This window comes from Electrona antarctica (assembly GCF_951216825.1).
Source record: "Electrona antarctica genome assembly, contig: scaffold_26, whole genome shotgun sequence".
NCBI lineage: Eukaryota > Metazoa > Chordata > Actinopteri > Myctophiformes > Myctophidae > Electrona > Electrona antarctica.
In genome coordinates, this window is record NW_027636995.1 from 1,394,560 (window position 1) to 1,419,243 (window position 24,684).

Below are 24,684 nucleotides of genomic sequence, written 5' to 3' on the forward strand. Positions count from 1 at the left end.
GCGACGCGTGGTGTACAGTGAGCGCGCTCTGGTGCTTGGCTACTAGCGTTTGGCTAGCGATATTAGCCGTGTAGTGGCCAGCGTTGGCTGTTTAAACAATTTACTCTGTCAACTAACGTAGCAGACGATAGCGTGGTAAATGGTGGAGGAGTCCTGCAGTCTATGCTGTTGCGTGGTGTTGTTTTGTGAGTTTATATGTCCATGAAGACGAGTCACGTTGGTCTTAACACACGGGCTCTGTGTGATAATAATCCTGAAGCGCTGAGTGTCAGTGTGAGTGAGAGCTGTCAGTGCGTGCATGCGTGCATGGAGCGGAGGAGGAGGAGGGAGGAGGTAAAGTAACGCGAAAGAATCAAACCACTTGGCAAATGGCAACACAACTACAATAGCCTACAGACAATACAAGTCTGCGCGAGACGTTTGGGGAAGGTTACCGGAATGACTGGAAAATTGCGCAGAGGACAAACGGTAAAATGAACTGCTGTGGGCGCCGGTCGGGGCACATGGGCACCGCGGCCACTGTGGCCGTCTGGGCATATACTTTTTCGAGGGGCACAAGGCCAAAGAGAGGGGCAACGACGGCCATGGCCGCCGTGGCCGCCGTGAAATTCCTGCCCTGATCACAACGCGTCGCAGCGTGTTGTGATGGTTGCATGGTTGCATGCTATTTTCCCACTGTCAATGAAGGGCAGTGTTGTTTTTGGCAGCAAATTCTGATTTTAGTTTTAGTCATAGTCTTTTGAATAGTTTTCATTTAGATTTAGTCACATTTTAGTCACCTGGAATGTTTTAGTGTTGGTCTGGTTTTAGTCATCTAAATCTATGGTTGATGTAGTTTAAAATGTATTTTGGCGGGCCTTGATGCCGTCGTAATGGATGATTTTACACTTGCTGAAAATAGCCGATCTACAAGCTCACAATGCGTCGCGTTGTGACGCGTTGTGAGCTTGTAGATCGGCTATTTTCAGCATACAACCAAGTGTAAAATGACTTATACTGGATCTCTTGTCCACTATAGGCCCTTCCTAACATTTAGTCTAGTTTTTATTTCTTGACGAAATTGTCGATATATTTAGTCTTAGTTTTAGTCATCATAGCTTAGTTTTCATTTAGTTTCCATTTCGTTTTCATCAGTGGAAAAAGGTAGTCGACGAACATTTTCGTCAAAATTTCGAAATCAACACTGAACCCCAACACACCGTCTATGAAGCGCCTCTGCTGCTGGATGATCTGGTCGCAGAGGTGCCGGTGCTGCTCGAAGCGCTGCACCGCCACGTTCTTCTGGCGGATGACGTTGTCCTTGAGCAGGGCGTGGGACTGCATCTCGGCGTTCTCGATCTCCAGCTCGTGCACCTTGCAGAGCAGGCCCAGCACCTCGCGCTGCTCCTCCGAGCTCACCCGCCGCGGCAGCAGCTCCTCCAGGCAGCGAGCGCGCTCGCGCAGCTCCAGGAAGCGGCGCTCCAGCGACGTCTGCGTGCGTTGCGTTGCGTTGCGTTGCGAGGTGCATGGGGGTGGCGAAAAAAGGAGGGAAGATTTTTAGTTCACTACAGCGTCACACAAAATAAAGTAGCAGATCTGCAAGCTCGAGCTCACCGATCGAATACTTTGGCTGTTTTTTTTTGTTTTTTATTTAATCCTGAAAAGTAACCGTTTTGGACATAGAGGTTTTCACCCAACAGAGACCATAATATACTGTTGAATAATAGTACATAGTACATAATAATAGTACATACACAAGTAAGACGCGTAAACGCGGGAAGCTGGTGTGGCAGTCTGACACACACACACACACACACACACACACACACACACACACACACACACACACACACACACACACACACACACACACACACACACACACACACACACACACACACACACACACACACACACACACACACACACACGGGTGGTGTTACAGTGTGACAGACAGACAGACAGTTTTGGCCAGATTCTATAGTTAGTGCTCACTTCGTAGTGCTCACTTTGTTTGCAATAATAATAATAGTCCAATAAATAGACCCTTATGGGTCTGTGACTCTGAGAGTGTACCCACAGGGCCGGGGGTCCGCGGGGGTCCCCGGCCAGACCCATGAGAGTTTGGCAGGTGTGAAGCCTCATTCGAATCCTAATGCGCATCAAAGAACCGCATTCTACTCCGCCAAGAAACGGGGGTTTCGCTTCGCTTCCAATCGCACTTGATTTCGATTCGGTGCAGGTGTGAATGCAATCCGCAGCAAATAAAGGAAATGAAGCAAACAATGTGGCGGGTGAGGAGCTAAACACAGTTGGAGACGGAGAAGGCATATTTTACGCAGCGCAAAGATGTCCCGTTACCGTGGATAGACGTGGTCGAATGAGGAGACCGAGTACATTAATCAATTGCTTAAGGAAACACATAAAAACACTGCAGTGTAGAATACAGAATATTCTGTCTGTGCGTAAACATGGAGTGCTGTCACTGTGTGGGGAACTTTCTTCATCTCGATAAACTTGTAAACATTGTGCTCAGTGCGCTCAGCGCGCTCAGCGCTGTGCCTCTATGCCCAAAAGAACAGTGCGTGGCTGCGTGCATAGAGAGAGAGAGAGAGAGAGAGGTCCAGTCCCCGACGGCACGACACATGCACGTTATGAGTATAATTTTAACACCATAGATTTCACTGTGTAGGCTAGTTTATGAATTGAACACATTGATAAGGTCCCTGCTGCGTTTCCAATTGCTGGGGATGACAGCGCAGTGTGAAGGCAAAACCGCAGCAAATTAAATATGCAAGAATCCCAACTTCTCCGCCCATTCGCATCGAGTCTACCGAAGGTGTGAATGCGACTTTGTCGACTAAGATTTTAGTCGACCGCATTTAGACTAAGATTTTAGTCGACTAAATCTACAGGTGATTTTAGTCAACTAAAATGTATTTTGGTGGGTCTTGATGCCGTCGTAATGACTGTTTTTACACTTGCTGAAAATAGCCGATCTACAAGCTCACAACGCGTCGCGCTGCGACACGTTGTGAGCTTGTAGATCTGCCATTTTCAGCATGCAACCAAGTGTAAAATTACTGGATTATACTGGATCTCTTGTCCACTAGTCCCTTCCGAACTTTGACGAAATTGTCAGTATATTTAGTCTCTATTTAGTCTATATCTAGTCATCATAGCTTAGTTTCCATTTAGTTTCCATTTAGTTTTCGTCAGTGAAAAAAAGTTAGCGAAGAACATTTTTCGTCTTAGTTTTAGTCGAGGAAATCAACACTGCTGCAACAGTCCTGCGTTACGGTATACCTTCTGCTTGCTGATCTTCTTCTGCTGGTTCATGAGCGCTCCGAGGGTCTCGCGGGCCAGGCACACCTCGCGGGTCTCGCCGCTCGTGGCGTCCGGGGGAGAGTCCGGGGGACAGTCCGACTCCTTCTCGCTCTCCTCCTTGTTCACGCTCTCCTTCCTCCTCTCCGCGCGCCACTTCCTGCGCCGCTTGCACCGCTCCTGTTCCCAGCTGCACGAACGACAACCAACGGAACCAACGGAGTACATTAAACTCCAGCACTGTACTTAAGAACGTGCTATGACAACAACCAAGAACAGGGTAATCAGTAGGCATGTAACGATATATCGTATATCGATATATATCAATGTTAATCCCGCCGATTATCGCCGGGATCGAGTTAATAGACCTAGCACTGAGGGTAAAGACTGACTCGGCAACTAGCACTGAGGGTAAAGACTGACTCGGCAACTAGCACTGAGGGTAAAGACTGACTCGGCAACTAGCACTGAGGGTAAAGACTGATTCGGCAACTAGCACTGAGGGTAAAGACTGACTCGGCAACTAGCACTGAGGGTAAAGCTTGAGGACTGACTCAGCAACTAGCACTGAGGGTAAAGCTTGAGGTACTGACTCAGCAACTAGCATTGAGGGTAAAGCTTGAGGACTGACTCGGCAACTAGCACTGAGGGTAAAGCTTGAGGACTGACTCAGCAACTAGCATTGAGGGTAAAGCTTGAGGTACTGACTCGGCAACTAGCATTGAGGGTAAAGCTTGAGGTACTGACTCAGCAACTAGCACTGAGGGTAAAGCTTGAGGTACTGACTCAGCAACTAGCACTGAGGGTAAAGCTTGAGGTACTGACTCAGCAACTAGCACTGAGGGTAAAGCTTGAGGTACTGACTCAGCAACTAGCACTGAGGGTAAAGCTTGAGGACTGACTCAGCAACTAGCATTGAGGGTAAAGCTTGAGGTACTGACTCAGCAACTAGCACTGAGGGTAAAGCTTGAGGTACTGACTCAGCAACTAGCACTGAGGGTAAAGCTTGAGGACTGACTCAGCAACTAGCACTGAGGGTAAAGCTTGAGGTACTGACTCAGCAACTAGCACTGAGGTTAAAGCTTGAGGTACTGACTCAGCAACTAGCACTGATGGTAAAGCTTGAGGACTGACTCAGCAACTAGCATTGAGGGTAAAGCTTGAGGTACTGACTCAGCAACTAGCACTGAGGGTAAAGCTTGAGGTACTGACTCAGCAACTAGCACTGAGGTTAAAGCTTGAGGACTGACTCAGCAACTAGCACTGAGGGTAAAGCTTGAGGTACTGACTCAGCGATGGTGAGCAGGTGTTTGGACGAGTCCATCTGGATCTCCATGCTGCTGCTGTCCAGCTCCATCAGGTTCCTCCTGATCTCCATCTGCTGGCGGAACGCCTCCAGAAGCTGCTCCCTCAGCTGCTCCATCGCTGCCCTGCCCTGGTGGCCCGAGTGAGCCTGCACCTCCGCTGTATACAGGAGAGGAGAGGAGAGGAGAGGAGAGGAGAGGAGAGGAGAGGAGAGGAGAGGAGAGGAGAGGAGAGGAGAGGAGAGGAGAGGATTATTTGTTTGATTTTGACCTGGATGCCATACTGGTGTTCAAACTTAAGTCTCGTTTGGCTAGTAGGCCAAGGCCAGAACGTAAATTAATGTGTGTGTGCATGTGTGTCTTTGAGAAGACAGAAAATAAATACAAATAACACAAATGTCTTTCTCTTTTGACCAAGCAAGAGCTTACAAAGATGAGCACATTCCTGAAGGAGCTGGCTCAGTGATGGGGGAGGGCTGGGCTAATCTGAGTGCCCAAAAGTTCTCGCATACAAACGCAGGTGTTGTTCACTCACTAACGCCCGGGATTCGAACTCGCATGAAAGTCCAACATCTTAACCACTAGACCAAAGGGAAATATCCCTCTGGACCGGGGGAGATATTAGACTTTTGAGGCCATCCGGCAGAGGCTCTCTGAGCCACTCTGCTCACTTCTTCACGAATAGTTCCAACCTCAGGAGTGATAATAATAGACCTCATTCATGGGCAGCCATATTGAAATAAATAGTTGTGGTTATGCTACTCCCTGTTGCCACTGATACTAATAATTAAAGCTCTGTTCCATTCGGGTCAAACAGTGTCAGTGGTGTCGCTATTGTTTATGGCGGCTCACTGGAAACACTCTGCTTACACTAAATGGAAAGGAGACTTAATCAGCATTGGTAACACCTGTGAACGATGTAACATTACACTACTACCGTATTGATATGTCAAAATGGCTGGCCGTGGAAACAACAGGTCAATTAGTGACCCCAGCGAGCGCTGCAGAGTAGCGGTGGAATCAAAAACGGTGTGACCTCGAGTCGAGGTACATAATTAAATACCATGTATAGCTGCAAGCCTGCCTAGCCTGGCTAATAAGCCAGACGCGAATAGTCTGTCTTATTAGCCTGCAGGCTAAAACCTGCCAGCCCTCTGACTGAGAGAAATGACGGAGGTCAGGGACTCTGGAGCGGGGCCTCTCTAAAGTGGTCGCCGTGACGACCACTTTAGTCCAGTCCAGTGGAGTCTCAGAGAACTGTGCTCATTAATTCATATTTGGAACGTATAAACGTGACTTCAGTTTAACCACTTAAAACCTCTATACTTAAGTAAGACGGACCAGTAACCTCCTAGCCAAAAAATAGCTGATCTACAAGCTCAAAACGTGTCACCTTGTGAGCTTGTAGATCGGCTATTTTTTAGGGTGAATGTTACCCCCAGAATAGGGATGCTGGGGATCAAGTGGTTAAATGTCTGAAGTATGAAGATATTTTCAAATATGTCATAATGGAAACTATACAATTAAGTTTTACTCGTGGTGCATATTTTATGTGGGAAGATTTACATTTTAAACATTTACATATAGCGTAATATGATATAAATGTAAATAAAGTAACAATGTAATTCAGGTGGTGCATTGGATGAAAAGGTTATTAAAGCACAGGGGGGACCTGAGACAAAAAGGTTTGAGAACAACCATTGTTCTAAATCAGTGGTTAAATGGTAAATTTATATAGCACCTTTATCCAAGGCGCTTTACATAGATTGTGCATTACACACACATTCACACACACATTCATACACAGATTGCGGCGGAAGCCATGCAAGGCTACCTGCACATCGGGAGCAATTTGGGGTTCAGTGTCTTGCCCAAGGACACTTCGACATGTAGACAGTAGGAGCCGGGATTCGAACCACCGACCCATGGATCATTGGACGTCCTGCTCTACCTCCTGAGCCACAGTCGCAGTCCTCAAACATTTTCATGTCAAGGACCCCCAAATATAGCCCTACTGTATATGTATTTATATTAGGGGTGTGCTGAAATATCGATATGGCGATATATATCGATACGTCCTCCCGCGATAAATAATCGATATTGATTATTAAAATATCGATATTAAAAAATAAAAATAAAAACGTTTTTTTTTTTTTTTTGAAATAAAGCAAATCCCACTATCAGATTCCACAGCAACCAGAAGTACTGAATTACTGGATGGTGATTTGTCCAAACAGCTTTGTGGGAATAAAAAATGCAGAATGCATTTCCCCAGCAGTGGACAAGTCCACTGACACCAGTGATAATGGTCAGTTGGTGGTGTTTGTGAGGCATTATGATGACACCAGTGATAATGGTCAGTTGGTGGTGTTTGTGAGGCATTATGATGATACCAGTGATAATGGTCAGTTGGTGGTGTTTATGAGGCATTATGATGATACCAGTGATACTGGTCAGTTGGTGGTGTTTGTGAGGTATTATGATGAGGCAAAGGGGGAGTTTATTGAGTATTAATTTAGTGTTTGAGTGGTGCAACCACTATAGACAGCTATGTGTGTGTCCCTCCTTGTGTCCGAGCACGAAAATAGCGTTTTTTCAGTTCCAAGTAGTTTGTAGTTTGCAGATATCATGATATATCGTTGATGAAATTTCATACAATATATCGATATATCGCAAATATCGCAATATATCGAATAACGTGATATTATCGTTATCGAGGGCCCAATATCGCGATATATATCGTATCGTGAGGTACCCATATCGTCCCACCCCTAATTTATATGGCCACGGAAGAGACGATTTGTGTAAAAAAAAAAATCTAAAAAATCTAAATCATTCCAACACGCACGCACACACAGCAACACTCAGTTCAGACATATGTCTGATTCTTTTAATAGCCAGCAGTTTATAAACGGATAAAATTGTTAAAATGATCGTGTCCCCGGACCCCACACTTTGAGAACCACCACCGCTTTAGATTTCTAGAGTTCATTCGGGGTTTTTTTTTTCGGCTGACAAGGCGGGACAAGGCGTCCGGACGTCACTCACCCTGGACATGGCGGATGTCGGCTTTCTCCGAGTTGCCCTGGCGACCCGCCTGGTCGGCGATCTTCTTCTTGAGCCGGTGGATCTCACTGCGCAGGTCTGAGATGATGCTGGTGTACTGGGCTATGTGGTAGGAGACGTTGATCAGGTTCCTCTTCACCTGAGGAGGAGGAGGAGGAGGAGGACGAGGAGTAAAGGTCTGAGATGATGCTGGTGTAGCCATAGATATAAGGACGGGAACCCCTTTTGGTGTTTTTAAGCATTATTTTATACTTTGGCTATTGAAAAATAGCAGATCTACAAGCTCGTAGCGCGGATAAAGAAATCTTAAAAATGCAAATCTTTGAATGTATATTCGTTCAGAGCGAACGTTTATAACTCAAATCTTTGCTTCTGGCAGCAGAGGTCCATGGAACAACATATTTTCAGATGGGGGTCGGCGGCCAATTACATATAATTGTTGGGGTCCTTGAGATGAATTATTTGAGAACTACTAACATAGAAATATGGGTTTTTCAGAAAACTGTTAGGATTTAGAAGACATTTTTAGAATCTGATCTCAGGTCTAAATGGGTTAAAATAATAATAGATGCCTCATTGGCCGCTGCAGTTCGTTGGAGCCATGTGTGTGCAGGAGGGGTGCAGCAGTGCGCAGGAAGTGCTGAAGGCGCGCTGCGTCGCTGCCCAAGTGACGTCACTCATGCATGTGACTCCTCCATGTCTCTCGCTGCCACTCAAGTGACTACTGGCCAATCACAGCGCCTCTTTTCCGGGACTTATACGTTAGGCTCGCAGAAGCTTGACAAGCTTCCGCTCATGCTTTTCCGCTATGCTTCACAAGGAATCTCGGGGAAATGTTGCCCCCTCTCGAGAACACACACCCCAGAGCCGGAAGAGGTGTCTACCTTTTACATGTCTATGGTTGTACTGAGCTATGTGGTAGGGCATTAAGCAACTAGTCGTCTAGTTTACTAGTCGACTAGTAAATCCACTAGTCGACCTTGTTGGTACTAGTTGACTAGTTGATAAGAAAAAAAGAAAAAGAAAAAAAAGGTGATTTTTTTATTTTTTTATTTTTTTCCCGATTTTGTAGGCCTCAAGATCAGGTAGATTATAGTTATAGTCACCATGTACACAGTTTTTCAATGTACAAATATTTATTAAAAAAAAAAAAAAGTTTTATTTTTTTTATTTTTATTTTTTTACATAATAGGTAGTTAAACAACTAGTCGACGAGTCGACTAGTAAACTAGGCAACTAGTAAAAATGACTAGAAGTGAATGCCCTACTATGTGGTAGCTTGTACAGGACACGTTGGTCAGGTTGGGAGGGGTGAAGTACAAGTACATTTACTGTGCATTTACAAGTACTGTGCTTGAAAGAGAAGTCCACAGTAGCCGTTTTCGTACCTTAATCTGATGTTATTGTATCCCAGAACCGAGTGGTATGGAACATTTTCATAACTCAATCCTAAGCCCACCGCAGCTGCAAGCGTGCCAGGCGGGGTTTTGCGGTAAATCGCTTACTTTGGTTGTTATAATGCATATCAAAGGTTGAGAATCACTGAGGTATCATACTGGTATGCTGCTGTCTCACCCGTGTGCGGATCAGTGTTGTTTTTGTCGACTAAAACTAACACGAAAAATGTTCGTCGACTGCCTTTTTTCACTGACGAAAACTAAATGGAAACTAAATGAAAACTAAGCTATGGTGACTAAAACTAAGTATATTGACAATTTCGTCAACACATAAAAACTAGACTAGAAATGTTAGGAAGGGACTAGTGGACAAGAGATCCAGTATGAGTCATTTTACACTTGGTTGCATGGTGAAAATAGACGATCTACAAGCTCACAACGCGTCGCGCTGCGACACGTTGTGAGCTTGTAGATCGGCTATTTTCAGCAAGTGTAAAATCTGTCATTTCGACGGCATCAAGACCCGCCGAAATACATTTCAGTCGACTAAATCAACTGTAGATTTAAACTAAAACTAGACTAACACTAAAACATTCCAGGTGACTAAAATGTGACTAAAACTAACTGAAAACTATTTCAGAGACTATGACTAAAATTAAAATCAAAATGTGCTGTCAAAAACAACACTGGTGCGGATGCTTTTGGTTGGCATGCTGTCGTCTCACCCGTGTGCGGATACTCTTGGCACGGTCGGCGTACGTCAGGGTGTTCCGGGACTCCTCGAACGACAGGGAGGCGGGGCTTATGTGGGCGATCATCACCGTGCGGCTGTTCCCTCCCAGCGAGTCCTATAATAGAATGACAGAACGTTACATATAGGCTTGCAGCAACGGAAGCAAAACAAACTAAACCTGCTTTTAACCACTTTCAACCTTATTTGGGGGCATTTGATTACAGGTGAAATCAGGGCTGATCAAATGAATGTCACGATTAGTATTACAAATGTTTGCCTTGATTATGATGAATGAATGCTCTTGAAAAAAAAATAACAAATAACAGGCAAAAATGGACGATTTATTTACAATCTCGCTATATTTTTGCTATCGTTGCACGCCACCACTGTGTAACAAAGTATAATACAGAAGTTATGTGGTTAATATCAGACTAACCTCTAGGAGCAGGGTTAAGCCCAACCCTAGTGGTTAATATCAGACTAACCTCTAGGAGCAGGGTTAAGCCCAACCCTAGTGGTTAATATCAGACTAACCTCTAGGAGCAGGGTTAAGCCCAACCCTAGATGGAATCTGAATAGCAGAGCTTTTCTGTAACTGTATCTATACATTTTTACTTATATACATCACAGTACAATTTCGTTTTCACATCAATATTCACATCAATGATTGAAACAAAACAAAACAAAACAAAACAAACTAGAAAAAGTGCCCTTCTGGGCACAGGTCTCCACCAGGAGGATAGGACTGTGTGAGATGTTTGGCAAAATGTTTAGGAGTAATATAAACATGTTTGCCTTTGATGGCAATTGGATGATTTGAGGCATTTTGTTCCAAAAATGTGATTTGCAAAAATCAACCTGTTGGTGGCGCTATAACAGGCCAATGTGAAAAGGGTGGGATATATTCCTCAGCCCAGTAAGAAAATGTGTGAAAGATTTCACGTAAATTGCATGCTGCGTTCATGATTTGAGGCTTTTGTTCAAAACGGGGCAATCTTGCAAACTGTGAAAGCCAATTATAGCCAATTAGGATGGAATATGAAATATCGGACAGATCCGACTTGAGCACATGACCATAGAGATACTGTGTAACGATTTGTGAGATTTTTGGACAGAATCTGGAGGAGTAATAGCAAAAAATGTATTTTACAAAAGTCGGCCTCCTGGTGGCGCTATAAAAGGCAGATGCGGAAAATGCAGGTCAAAGGTTTGTCCTTGGCCTCTAGGGAGTGTGCATGCAACGTTTCACGCAGATCGGTGCTGTTTTAGGTAAAACATGTGAAAAGCTGCCTCATGGTGGCGCTATAACAGGCCGTTCTGGAAAATGCGGGGCAGAGGTTCATCGTTGGCATCCAGGGAGTGTGTGTGCAAAGTTTGGCATCGACCGGGTTAACGGTGCCGGAGATTAGCTGTACACAGACGGACGGAAGGAAGGACGGACACACGGACGGACGGACACACACACGGACGGAGTGCAAAACATACTCTCTCCCCATGCCTTCGGCCTGGTGGAGACAACAATAGTCCGGCAGCCAACAGGCTTCTTTTGTTTAACCCATTTTGGGCGGGAACCCCTTTTGGTGTTAGCATTATGTTATAAAAAATAATACATTGCAAGCATTCGTTTTGCACAAAAAACACTCCTTGGGCTATAAACGGCCATAGCCAGAGAATCACGAAAAACCCCTAGTTTGACATGTCACATGCTACATAAAGCAACATTTAATTTTGCCTTATATAGGACGTTAACGTTATGGTTAGGTTACATATAAAAAAAAAACCGCTATGGTAAAATAAAATAAAACAATTGCTCAATTGCTCAGTGGATTCATGAATGTATGGACAATATTTTTAGGCCAATAAAACAGACTCATTTCCCACTCCACAACCCCGGCTGTCGGACTACCAGAATGGTTTCCTTGATTGATTGATTGATTGAAATATTTATTAATTAACAGTTTGCAGAATTACAGTACATTTCAAGCACAAACTCAATACAAAGACTACTGTGAGTGGACAACCCAAATAAGCATTAAACTTGTTTACAAGAGGGTCCACCTTGTTCAATTCATCAAAACATTTAGAGACATACAAATCATATTTTTACATATTCAAAGATTTGTGCCGCATTTTCACGATTTTTCAAAAATAGCAGACCTACAAGCTCGCAGCGCGCCACTCGGTGGCGCGCTATGAGCTTGTAGATCTGCTATTTTTCAATAGCTAAAGTATAACATAATGCTATAGTTAAAACACCAAAAGGGGTTCCCGCCCAGAAGGCGTTAATGGACGTCTACTGTAGGGCGTGGTTAGTGGTTGGTGTCCCCCTACCTTGAGCAGCCGTGTCAGCTTGCTGTCTCTGTAGTTGACATACTTGTTGCTGTTCTTGTCGCTCAGAGCGTTTATGCAGTTGCCCAGCGCCAGGAGAGAGCGGTTGATGTGGGCCCCTTCCTTTAGCCTCTGACCCCTGTTCTGAGTCTGACACACACACACGCACACGCGCACACGCACACGCACACACACACACACAGAGAGAGAGGGAAACAAAGAGAGACCCTTAATATGACAGCTGTGGTCAGTCAGAGAAGACCGAACCGACGGCAATAAATGTGGTCCAAAAAGGAAAAAGACAAGACAAAAAAGCTCCAGCAATAGCATACCGACTACAAATGCAAAACAACAACAAAAGGTTCACAATAAACAAACCTAGATTTATTTCTTTGTCATTCTACATTATCGCAAACAGGTTCTTTAAGCAAAACATCTCCGCGACCATGAAAACGACACTTCCATCCATGTCCAGCAGATGGCACTGCACACCGCCTTTACTCCTCTGTAGCTCTCTGCACTCTCTTCACCGCCAGCCAACAACAGCAGTGTCTTTCAATTAAAGGGAAACGCGCCATCTCTCCAAGGCGTCTATCATTCATTCCTCTTCATGAGTCATGAAGGGTGACCAGATGTCCCTCTTTACGTGGGACAGTCCCTCATTTCCAAGACTTTTCAGGCGTCCCACATATTGAGACTAGGGTTGGGATTCGTTAGGATTTTAACGGTTCCGGATCCTTCCCGGATCCCTCTTAACGGTTCCGGTTCCTAACGGTTCCCTTAACGGATCCTAATATTATTTTTTCCCCCTTTTTTCTGACATAGATTATGCTTATATTATAACTAACCTAACCAAGTACATAATAAACACAAATTCATTAATTCAATTATTGAAAATGCACTTTACAATTATGAGGTGGCACTATTATTTAAACTTCACCACCACCACCAGCAGCTAGCCACCACAACAATATCATTGTTGCAATTTGTACTGTATATTGCAATTTGTAGCCTACTGTATATTAAATATACAGTACACATTGCAATAATGATATTGTTGTGGTGACAAATGTTGTCTTTAATGTTCAGATTAATGTAATATGAAGGACCCCTTACCCTAATGGAAACAAGCCATAGTGCTTTCTTGGATTATAAAATCATCATCAATCTATGGAGGTATATGCACCTAAACGCTGGGCTCTCAACAGTCACGTGATTAATTTAGAGCCAAATCAAAAGCAGTTGAGTTGCTTATAAGTTGTAAAAAATAAGTGCAGACAAATTGATTTGGCTCTATAGTTAACGTGATTCATAAAATATCAGACAGAAAGACGTCGAGTCATTGGCGTTCTAAATTAACACCATTAACAACAGTTGTACAATACGCCTAATGAAAAGCTCTGTAGACGTTAGTAGTTTTTATTTTCTATTACGTTACTAGCCTGGGGAAAGTAAACCAGCCTTGCATCAGATCGTCCCCCGTCGGCTGTGGTGAAGCTGCGGGGAGAGCGGGCACGGCTTTCCGCATGGCTCACAAACGCGATGTGCCGGTTCTCGTGAGTTGTGGACTCGTGTAGGCATATTGATTTTGAGATGTTTCCTCAATGTGGACGTGGTACAAGTTGCAACAACCTTTGCAGAGGGAACTATAGCATCGCATTTATTGCACTTTGCGTGCTCATTTCCCTCTCTGTTAACCACACTTTGGAGAGAGATCTGTGCGACATACTGTCCCAGTGTCCCACTCGCTCCGCGGCGGTCGCTGAATGCACAGAACAGTGGGCGTATTTTCCCCGACCCCACTCACTCTGTAGGTGGGGTGACGTCACCCCAGGCTCTGCTTGCATGCACACACAGACACAGCGGAGCTAAATGACGACTGATGAGAACCGTTTGGGGAACCGTTAATAAAAAAACGATGGAACCGGCTCCGGATCCGCAATGTCGGAACCGGGTCTGAAATGGACCCGGTTCCGAATCCCAACCCTAATTGAGACCCTGTCCCACATTGTGACTGGCAGGCAATTGCATCAGTGTTCAAATGCCCTAATATTTAGTCCCCTAATCGTTGGCCTTCTGTTGTAAAGCTCTCTCATTGTCTCTTCCTGCAGCAAGATGTGTTTTTAAGCCTGTTAAAATAGCATAAAAATAAAAAATAAAGCATGATTTTAAAACAAAATGTGAGACACCAAAGGAGTTTATAATTATAAATGATAGCCATAGGCCTATGGTCGAATATGACATCAAGGCATTTAATAGCAACTCAAGTAGTAAGTTGCTAACCCGGTAGGCTACTCCAGCATCGCTTGTGTGGGACAAGTGGGATGGGGGGACGGGGTCCCCCCATCCCCCCAGCGGACAACAAGCGGACAACAAAGTACTTTACCCCCCCCCCCCCCCCCCCCCCCCCCCCCCCTCAGTACTCCATACTCCATGGTGAAACATTACTCAACAACGTTAAGACCCATTCCAGGCGGGAACCCCTTTTGTTGTTTTAAGCATTATGTTATACTTTAGCTATTGAAAAATAGCAGATCTACATGCTCATAGCGCGGCACCGAGTGCCGCGCTATGAGCTTGTAGATCTGCTACTTTTGAAAAATCGTGTAAATGTGGCGCAAATCTTTGAATATATATTCTTTCAGAGTGACCGTTTTTAACTCAAAGTCTTAGCTTCTAAGGGGGGGGGGGGGGGGGGGGGGGGGGGGGGGGTTCTTGAATTGTTGGTGTTCTGGACATTAAATAGTTTGAGAACGACATAGGAATGTGATGTATGATGATAAGAGCGCCCCTCACTTCACACAAGTGTGATTTTATTTTAAACTCACCACAATGATGAAATAGCTATCAGAATAAAGTTTTTCCCCCTTTTTTCACCAGAAGAGTGTTTTTCCTTTGTTGCATGTTTTGAGTCCCCAACCAACTTTTTGGGACTTCTGAGCACTCCAGACGCTTTTTATTTTTACTGGATTATTTATGTATTTGGAATGAAACTTAATTTTGTTTTTGTCATATTTTAGTCACCTGGAATGTTTTAGTGTTAAGTCTAGTTTTAGTCGACTAAATATCATGAGATTTTAATAGTCGACTAAATCTGCAGTTCATTTAGTCGACTAAAATGTATTTCGGCGGGCCTTGATGCCGTCGTAATGGCTCATTTTACACACCGGTCTACAAGGTCACAACGCGTCGCCTATTTTCAGCATGCAACCAAGTGTAAAATAAATGAATACTGGATCTATAGGCCTATCTCACAGCCCGCTTTCCACGTCCACTTCCGGTAAATAGTGGTGTCTTTAACATTAGCATTTACACGTTTTTTTCTCTGGAGAATCTAAGTACATTTTCTAATGTAAAAATGTGACAGACCAATATTATTATGAAGCAAACAAGATGGTAAATCAGGTCGAACAGATAGAACAAACCTTACCTTGAGAAAACAAAAGTTGTAGACTTCTTAAATTACCTCTGTTAACATGTAGCGTCTATGGAGTGACGTCACGCTATCACCACTAACCCCGAAAGGGGGCGTATTAAGGGGGGGCGGGGAAATTCTGTGAGATAGGCTTATAGTCCACTAGTCCCTTCCTAACATTTTAGTCTAGTTTTTATCTGTTGACGAAATTGTCAATACATTTAGTCTTGGTTTTAGTCATCATAGCTTAGTTTCCATTTAGTTTCCATTTAGTTTCCATTTAGTTTCCATTTAGTTTTCGTCAGTGAAAAAAAGGTAGTCGACGAACATTTTCCGTCTTAGCTTTAGTCGACAAAAACAACACTGCTCTCAAACTGTATAGGCCATGTGGGCCTGAAAAGGAATGTATGAGGACATCATCTTCGCTCACGTCACACAAGTGTGATTTTTGAGGGGCACACACACACACACACACACACACACACACACACACACACACACACACACACACACACACACACACACACACACACACACACACACACACACACACACACACACACACACACACACACACACACACACACACACACGTGTCACGCTTGTAGATCTGCTATTTTCAGAGCGCAACATCCGAGCACAACCAAACATAAATTGTATTTTCGTTCTACTGGATCTCTTGTTGATTAAATTGTCAATACATCTTTTCTTAGTTTTAGTCATCATAGCTTAGTTTTTATTCAGTTTTCATGTATTTTCTTTTATTTAGCTTTCGTCAGTGAAAAAAACAAAAATGTTCGTCATAGTTTTAGCCGCAAGTACGCACACACACACACACACACACACACACACACACACACACACACACACACACACACACACACACACACACACACACACACACACACACACACACACACACACACACACACACACACACACACACACCTGTGCGGCTCGTTCGGACCCGGCCAGGTCGATCATGAAGAGGCGAGCGAAGCGGACCTCGTGCGTCAGGTCGGGGCAGCGGGCCTGCTGCCTGACGGCCACCTGCAGCACGGCGTGGGAGCGCGACGACGTCTGGTTGGCCGCCGTGGGCTCCTGGGTGCGCTGCTTGTTGCCTTTCATCAGCAGCTCCATGATCTGTTCGTTCGTTACAATGGTAAATGGTTGCATTTGTAACAATTAGGCATGTAACGATTCACTCAACCCACGATACGATTCGTATCACGATATGAGGTTCACGATACGATTTTTCACGATATTAAAAAAAACATTTTAAAGAAAAATTACCATTTTTTTAATTTTATATAATTTATCTTCCCCCCTGAGATTTTTCATTTAACTACATTGCAAAAAAGTAGCATTACTTTTGACAAAATCGTTTTTTTAATTTCAATGAATCGATTCATATCGTCGGGATTAATATCGATATATATCGATATACGATATATCGTTACATGCCTAGTAATAATAGCGCTTTTTATCCGAGGCGCTTTACATATAGATTGTGCGTTACATTCACCCATTCACACACACACATTCACACACCTTTACATATAGATTGTGCGTTACATTCACCCATTCACACACACATTCACACACCTTTACATAGATTGTGTGTTACGTACATTCACACATTCACACACATTATATAGATTGTGCATTACATTCACCCATTCACACACACACACATTCACACACCTTTACATAGATTGTGCGTTGCATTCACCCATTCACACACACACACACACACACATTCACACACCTTTACATAGATTGTGCGTTGCATTCACCCATTCACACACACACACACACACACACACACACATTCACACACCTTTACATAGATTGTGCATTGCATTCACCCTTTCACACACACACACACACACACACACACACACACATTCACACACCTTTACATAGATTGTGCGTGACATTCACCCATTCACACACACTGATCCACCGCCGCCACATAAACACAACATGCACGGCGGCACGGCGTCTCACCTCGCGTGCGTTGACGGTGGACACCTCGGTGATCCCAGCCACCTGGATCACTCCCTTGGAGTCCTCTCTGAGGTCCAGGAAGCCGGAGGACGGGTTCAGCAGGTCCCGGATCATCTCGTTGTAGATCTGATGAGAGGCGTGGGGGGACACGGGGAGAGACAATGAGAGACGTGGGGGACACGGGGAGAGAGACGAGACAGATCATAGTCTCACAGAGCCAGAGACAACTAAACTATAGTCCACAATCTCCGAATGCTATAATATAGAGTCCGGAACTACACCTCCCGAAATCCGACAAATCTGTTTGTCATTTCCGTTCACAAATCCGTTGCTCAGTCAATCAAAGTTTTTGTCAAAATGTCAAAAGACTTGAGATTTGTTTTTCTTCCATAGTGAAAATAGTCGATCTACAAGCACTCTGCCTTAATTGTGTGCTTATACTAACGTACAGCAGTCGAGTAAATGTACTTAGTTACTATTTCCACCCCAGGGTTTTCCCTCTCGTTAAGGCAGTCAGGTCTCAGTACAGCAGGGTTCATTTAAATGGTAAATGGTGCATTTATATAGCGCCTTTATCCAAGGCGCTTTACATAGATTGTGCATTACATTCACCCATTCACACGCACATTCATACACCGATTGCGGCAGAAGCCATGCAAGGTACCAACCAGCACATCGGGAGCAATTTGGGGTTCAGTGTCTTGCCCAAGGACACTTCGACATGTAGACAGGAGGAGCCGGGATTCGAACCGCCGACCCATGGATCATTGGACGACCTTCTCTACCTCCTGACCCACAGTCGCCTGGAAGAGCGACTGGAAAGTGTGTACTGTGTGTCTGACATTTACACTTACAAACACGCACGTACGCACGCACGCACGCACGCACGCACGCACGCACGCACACTGTATTACTATAATTGCGAGGACATGAACATTTTACGACGGTGCGGTGGTGTTATTTTATTTTTTATCCCTAACCCTGAAGCCGAAAATAGTCGATCTACAAGCTCACACAACGTGAGCAACATGACGTGTTGTGAGCTTGTTGCTTGTAGATCGGCTATTTCCAACGTATGTGCAAAGCGCTGATCAGATCAGGTACAGCTGTGACCATAACCCTTAACCCAATCTATGCCAAACCCCGGAATATCTCGCGTTTATTGCTTGCCTTAAACCCTCCTTTGCCAGACCCGAGAAATCGGGTTTATTTAATGTCTCTTAATCCATAATTAATAGTATTTTATTTACCGTCTATAGCCACCGAAAGGTCAGATGTTGTCATCGAATATATCACCAAATCTCGACACACACACACACACGCACGCGATCTTTAGCATATTTAGGGCTCAGATTGAGATGGAGGACGATGTTTAGAGCTTAATAAATGTAATCCGACCTCGCGATTAATAAACTAATATTTACACGGCCCGGAGTGAAGCTATATGAAATGGAAGGTTATCACTTCCGGTTCACCGAGCGAATTAACGACTCTCTAAAGTGTCTAATTTCCGTGCGTTAAGCTGGCACTGGCTGAGTGGAGCCATCTGGTGGCGTGGAGGCATGTATTCGGTTAAACCTAGAAACTCTAACCAGAATCTTGTCCTATAATCGCAAAGCCTAACTATAAAACAATATTTGTTTAACCATAAAACAACTGTTTCTCTTGTAAGCACCAGGAAATTGTCTCACAAAGTCTGTTTCTCCAAGTCTAACACACACACACACACACACACACACACACACACACACACACACACACACACACACACACACACACACACACACACACACACACACACACACACACACACACACACATTGACCTTTTCACGATGTGCAGTGTTGTGTGTGTGCACACTCGCACGCACGCTCGCGCACGAGTGGCGCGCGCACAAGTAAAGTCAACACGTTATTGTGTATTGTATCTTTGCATTATCTGCGCGCCGTGCCATTCGTGTGTGCATACGTGCGCTAGCTGTGGTCTGTTGAGATTGCACACGTGAAAGTGGGTGCAATTGAACGCAGAAAAGGGAAGCAGATGTGTGCATTGTCAGGCCAGGCCGTAAAGTCTTATTTAACCTCTCTGTGCTTTAGAGGGGGGGGGGGGGGGGGGTCACTCCCTGGTAACCACACACACACACGCACGCACGCACGCACGCATACGCTCGCACACAGTGGAAGGAAGGTACATTTACACGGGTATACTGTACTTAAGTGCAAATTAGAACTCTCTAGAATCTCAGCTATCATACTTTTTACTTCATGTAATTTGGCTTAACGACTAAAAAATGGGGAGAAACAGGGGGTACAAAATAAATAGAACTACAAACTATTTTATCTCTTTTTTGTTTGTCATTTTTAACCCTAATGGTCCGTGTGCACTGGGAGCTGCACAGAGAGCTCAGAGAGGCTATATTTAATGACTTTAAAAAAACAAATAAAAGAAGAACTTTAGAATGGATTCTTAAAATGACCAGCCATGCAGTCTCTGCCCCCTCAGCTTCTGCCAACAGTGGCACCACAAGCCACAGACACTGGGCATTCTACACGTCATTAGTTAGAGAAGATTTGCAAAATGTGTGGCAAATCTGCAAAAAAAAAGCTTACCACTAGCTTTCGTCACAGATGTGTTCATAAAAGGTCTCTACTATAACATATACATTTGTTCCAACCCGACTCCCTTGGGAAACCTTGTGACAGCTGCTGAAAGTTGGGGTACCATTACCAACCTTTAAGTAGCATGTGACGTGTCAAATTAGGGGGTTTTCATGATGCCAAGCATTCGTTTTATACAAAAAACACTCCTTGGGCTAAATTCGGCCATAGCCACTTGCCCTAATCCTAATGTGTCCAAATGTGCTTACCTCATCACATTTGTGATTCAATTCAATTCAATTCAATTTTATTAAAGTGTCAAATCACAACAAGTTGTCTCAAGACACTTTACAACCAACAAAGATCCACCCAGAGCAAGCAATATTGCGACAATGGTAACGAAAAACTCCCCTTTAGGAAGAAACGTCAGGCAGAACCCGACTCTAGGGTGGGCGGCCATCTGTGTCGAGGGGGGTAGAGACTCCGGGGAGGGATTCCCCGGATTTTGGGTTAGTGGCAGGCCTTACTGGAGCCTTACTGGAGCCTATACAGTGTATATTACAAGCACTGCTGGGAGACAAACCCACACAAACAATGTACAACGGTATTTAGCTATGGTATTTAACTATGGTATTGATGGCTATGGGCATTTTTATAGGCCAAGGAGTATTTTTTGTGCAAAACTAATGCTTGCAATGGATTCAGAATCATGAAAAGCCCCTAGTTTGACACGTCACATGCTACTTAAAGCATAATGAAATATGGAAATGTTTGCCTTATATTGGTTGTTAATGGTACCCCATCTTTCAGCAGCTGTCACAAAGTTTCCCAAGGGAGTTGGGTTGGAACAAATTTACATGTGATTGTAGACACCTTTATGAACACATCTGTGAAGAAAGCTAGTGGAAGATTTGCCACACATTTCTCTAATTTTTCCTGTACAGTACATGTAGGCATTTCACCACAGAGAAAGAAGAAAAGCACTTTAATAATATTGTGGTCGTTTTTTCCTCACAAAACGTTGATAGCATTTTCACGCTATACACGTTCCCCGAGGCCTCCGCCTCCTCCTCCTTCTCTCCTCCGGTCCATAATGTCTCTCTCTCTCTCTCTGCAGGCTTTTCTTTGTCTCTCTAATGTTCTGCCTGTCAATCTCTCAAGATGTTTACTTTGAATAGAGATATGAGTCACGTCATCGTGTCCCTTCTGTTCATCGTGTGCTCTAGCTGCCATAATCACATTGACGTCTTTGTGTTTGTCGTTGGAACAGAATGTCATGTTCAGTCAGTGCCCTCGTCGAGTCTCACTCACTTTCTGTTGGCGGGGCCTTGATGCCGTCGTAATGGCTGATTTGACACTTGCTGAAAATAGTCGATCTACAAGCTCAGTTGCGACGCGTTGTGAGCTTGTAGATCGACTATCCTCAGCATGCAACCAAGTGTAAAATGACATGTGCTTTTACTTATACTGGATCTCTTGTCAACTAGTCCCTTCCTATACATTTTACTCCAGTTTTTATTTGTTGACGAAATTGTCAACGTATAGTTTCAGTCATCATAGCTTAGTTTTCATTCGGTTTCCATTTAGTTTTCGTCAGTGAAAATACTATGACGAACATGATCTCGTCATAGTATTAGTCGACCAGATCAACACTGGTTCGAAACCGATACTAACAGATCACACGGTGCTCAAGGTGAGGTCCGCGGACCACCAGGGGTACCTTTCCAAGGACTAGAGGAGCGAGCGCTAGTTTCAAACTATAGCGCTGCGGAATTCAACGCCGACTCCCTATTGGTTCACCAACCTCCGCTCCAAATGAACGGGGTCCGGGCTGGACTGGGACAAAAATTCGGCCCGGTCATTTTCGCGTGATAGCAGAAACTCTACCGCCTGCACTCCGTCGAGGCACACACAGACAAACAAGCCCTAATACCACCACTTTTACAGAACGACATAAATGATACAAACCAACAGACAACTACACTGACAGGTACTCACTCACTGATACAGGTACAGTGAAATTATCATGATGGCACTGGCAGAATGGCAGCACGCCCGGACCTTTCCTATTGGCCTGCCTGTCCAAAAAAAATGTTTTTTTTTTTGTTTTTTTTTAGTGGTGCAAACCACTCCAACAACTGGCTTTGTACCCGTGTTTGTTCGTACCAAAAAAACGAGCATGGTTGCTAACCATAGCGAGCATGGTTGCTATGGTTAGTATGTGACGTCACTGACTGAATTCATGCGGAGAGCACTTATGACACAGATGCTTTCCTGGTTCTAATGTACAGTAACTATAACAATAAATGTGTAGTTGCACCACTCAGTTCACACGGGTGTGATTCTTTTATCATTGCGGCCCCCTACGGTCGCGGCCCACCGGGAATATGCCCGGTACGTCCTGTGGCCAGTCCAGCCCTGAACGGGGTCCATTTGGTTCCATTTGTTACACTCTCAGAGCTGTACACTCTCTCGCCTGCCCTAGCTGCTTGCCCCAATACCGGGGCAAAGAAGGCTGGCAGCCAAGGCAAACATTGTAAACATTAGACGAGTCCACACAGGCAGCCAACACACACACGTCACGCTCACTCACGCATGCACGTGCACATGCGAGTGCGCATGCACACACACGCACAGTCGCACACATGTACACAGTGTCTTATCAGCTCATGCTGTATACTGAAACCCTGCCCAACAACGGACGCCGCTTCTCATACAGCAGTGTGTGTGGAAGAAGTACCTAACCCATATTCCAGGAACCCCTCAGATGCAAAGTTGAGTTAAAAACGTTGGCTCTGAAAGAATATATATTCAAAGATTTGTGCCACATTTTCACGATTTTTCAAAAATAGCAGACCTACAAGCTCGTATGAGCTTGTAGGCTATTTTTCAATAGCTAAATTATAACAATGTTTAAAACACCAAAAGGGGTTCCCGCCCAAAATGGGTTAAGTAAAAGTACCAATACCACAGTGTACCTCTCTCTAATTATAATGTTGTACTGGAGTAAATGTACTACAGCTTTGGCATCAGAATACACAAAGTTAAATAATGGTCTTATTGGTCTTAATGTTCCAAAAGCTGTCAAAATCATTAATATACCATTTCACAAGTGTTTTCCAAAATCTGTCAAAATTATTCAAAAATAGCCAATCTACAAGCTCACAAAGCATCGGCGACAGATTTTCAACAGACAAATCATAGAATAGGGCTTCATTGGTTACTGGTATGTTTTGCAATACTAATCTAAATCTTAAAAGCAACTAGCAACTATAGGTTTTCATTTTCAAATAATCGTAGTTAAGTTAAAAGGTATTGGAAAAATGGAAAACAATCCAAAGTAAATCTTAATTTCCTAAAATCCTTTAAGTACTTTAAGTATAGGCTACAGTACTTGAGCAAATTAACTCTGTTATACTTTCCACCACTGTTCATGAACACCATCCTTGTGAGCCGTGGGTGCAGTTTTATAACTTCAGACAAGCTTTCAGTTGTTGGATAGAGAGAGATACAGTAGATGGAGGATAAACCATCGTAAATTAACACAGCAGAACAGTTTGAACTGAACTGAAGCTTGGTGTGTGCGTGTGCGTGTGCGTGTGCGTGTGCGTGTGCGTGTGCGTGTGTATGTGTGTGTGTGTGTGTGTGTGTGTGTGTGTGTGTGTGTGTGTGTGCGCGTGCGTGCGTGCGTGCGTGCGAGTGCGTGTGTGTGAGAGAGAAAGAGTTAAAAAAGGGTGTGAATGTTATGGTACTGTAGGTTGCTACAGACTCTGTAAAGTTATATTTGCATGGTGGCAAAAGCAGCAGATCCCTGTGCCAATGTTGGCAAGACAGCAGTGGCCTTGTGGTTAGAGTGTCCGCCCCTTTCCTCCTCCGCGTCATCAGCGCCCATACCCGAGGTGGGGTTGGCGAAAGGGCCTTTCTGTGTGGAGTTTGCATGTTCTCCCCGTGTCCCCTAGGGTAGGTACCCTCACAAAAACATGCAGTAATCCTGGTCTCTAAACAAACTGCCTCCCCCTGGCTAGCCGGGGCGCCTGATGGAGGGGAAAGGAACTGGTTGGAATAACGTGTTCCTTCCACGCGCTACGTCCAACCAGGGAACCCCCCCCCCCCCCCCCCCTGTCACGTGTAAAGGAGCAACTTGGACACTCAGGCAGGAAGGAAGCATGAGTTCAAGTCCGTTGCTCTCCCCATGTCCCGGGGACTAGGTTGGCGGAGGGTGTGTAGAGAGCGTCCGCCCTGGAACTCGGAGGTCGAGGGTTCGATCCCCGGCCGCGTCATACCAAAGACTGCAAGAAATGGGACCCAATGCCTCCCTGCTTGGCACTCAGCATCAATGGGTTGGATTGGGGGGGGTCAGATCAACAAATCAAAATGATTCCCGAGTGCGGCGCACGGCTGCGGCTCACCGCTCCAAGAGATGGGCCAAATGCGGAGAACAAATTCCACTGCGGTAACGTGTGTGACAAATCGTACGACGTTGACTTACTTGGTCACGGACACGGACAGAGGATCCTCAGTTGAGGCAGAA

General features: G+C 44.6%; 1 protein-coding gene across 1 annotated transcript in view; it reads right to left on the reverse strand.

Moving 5' to 3' along the window:
- The window catches only part of kif19 (kinesin family member 19), a gene marked incomplete at both ends in the record, with an annotated part of 113,261 nt that overhangs the window by 13,714 nt on the left and 74,863 nt on the right, over window positions 1-24,684 (reverse strand). Inside the window, 8 exons of the mRNA XM_079532284.1 lie at window positions 1,200-1,470; window positions 3,286-3,493; window positions 4,593-4,767; window positions 7,656-7,812; window positions 9,796-9,918; window positions 12,135-12,281; window positions 16,495-16,689; window positions 17,557-17,682. Of these exons, the coding sequence (XP_079388410.1) occupies window positions 1,200-1,470; window positions 3,286-3,493; window positions 4,593-4,767; window positions 7,656-7,812; window positions 9,796-9,918; window positions 12,135-12,281; window positions 16,495-16,689; window positions 17,557-17,682 (1,402 nt within the window). The remainder of the gene's footprint in view (window positions 1-1,199; window positions 1,471-3,285; window positions 3,494-4,592; window positions 4,768-7,655; window positions 7,813-9,795; window positions 9,919-12,134; window positions 12,282-16,494; window positions 16,690-17,556; window positions 17,683-24,684) is intronic.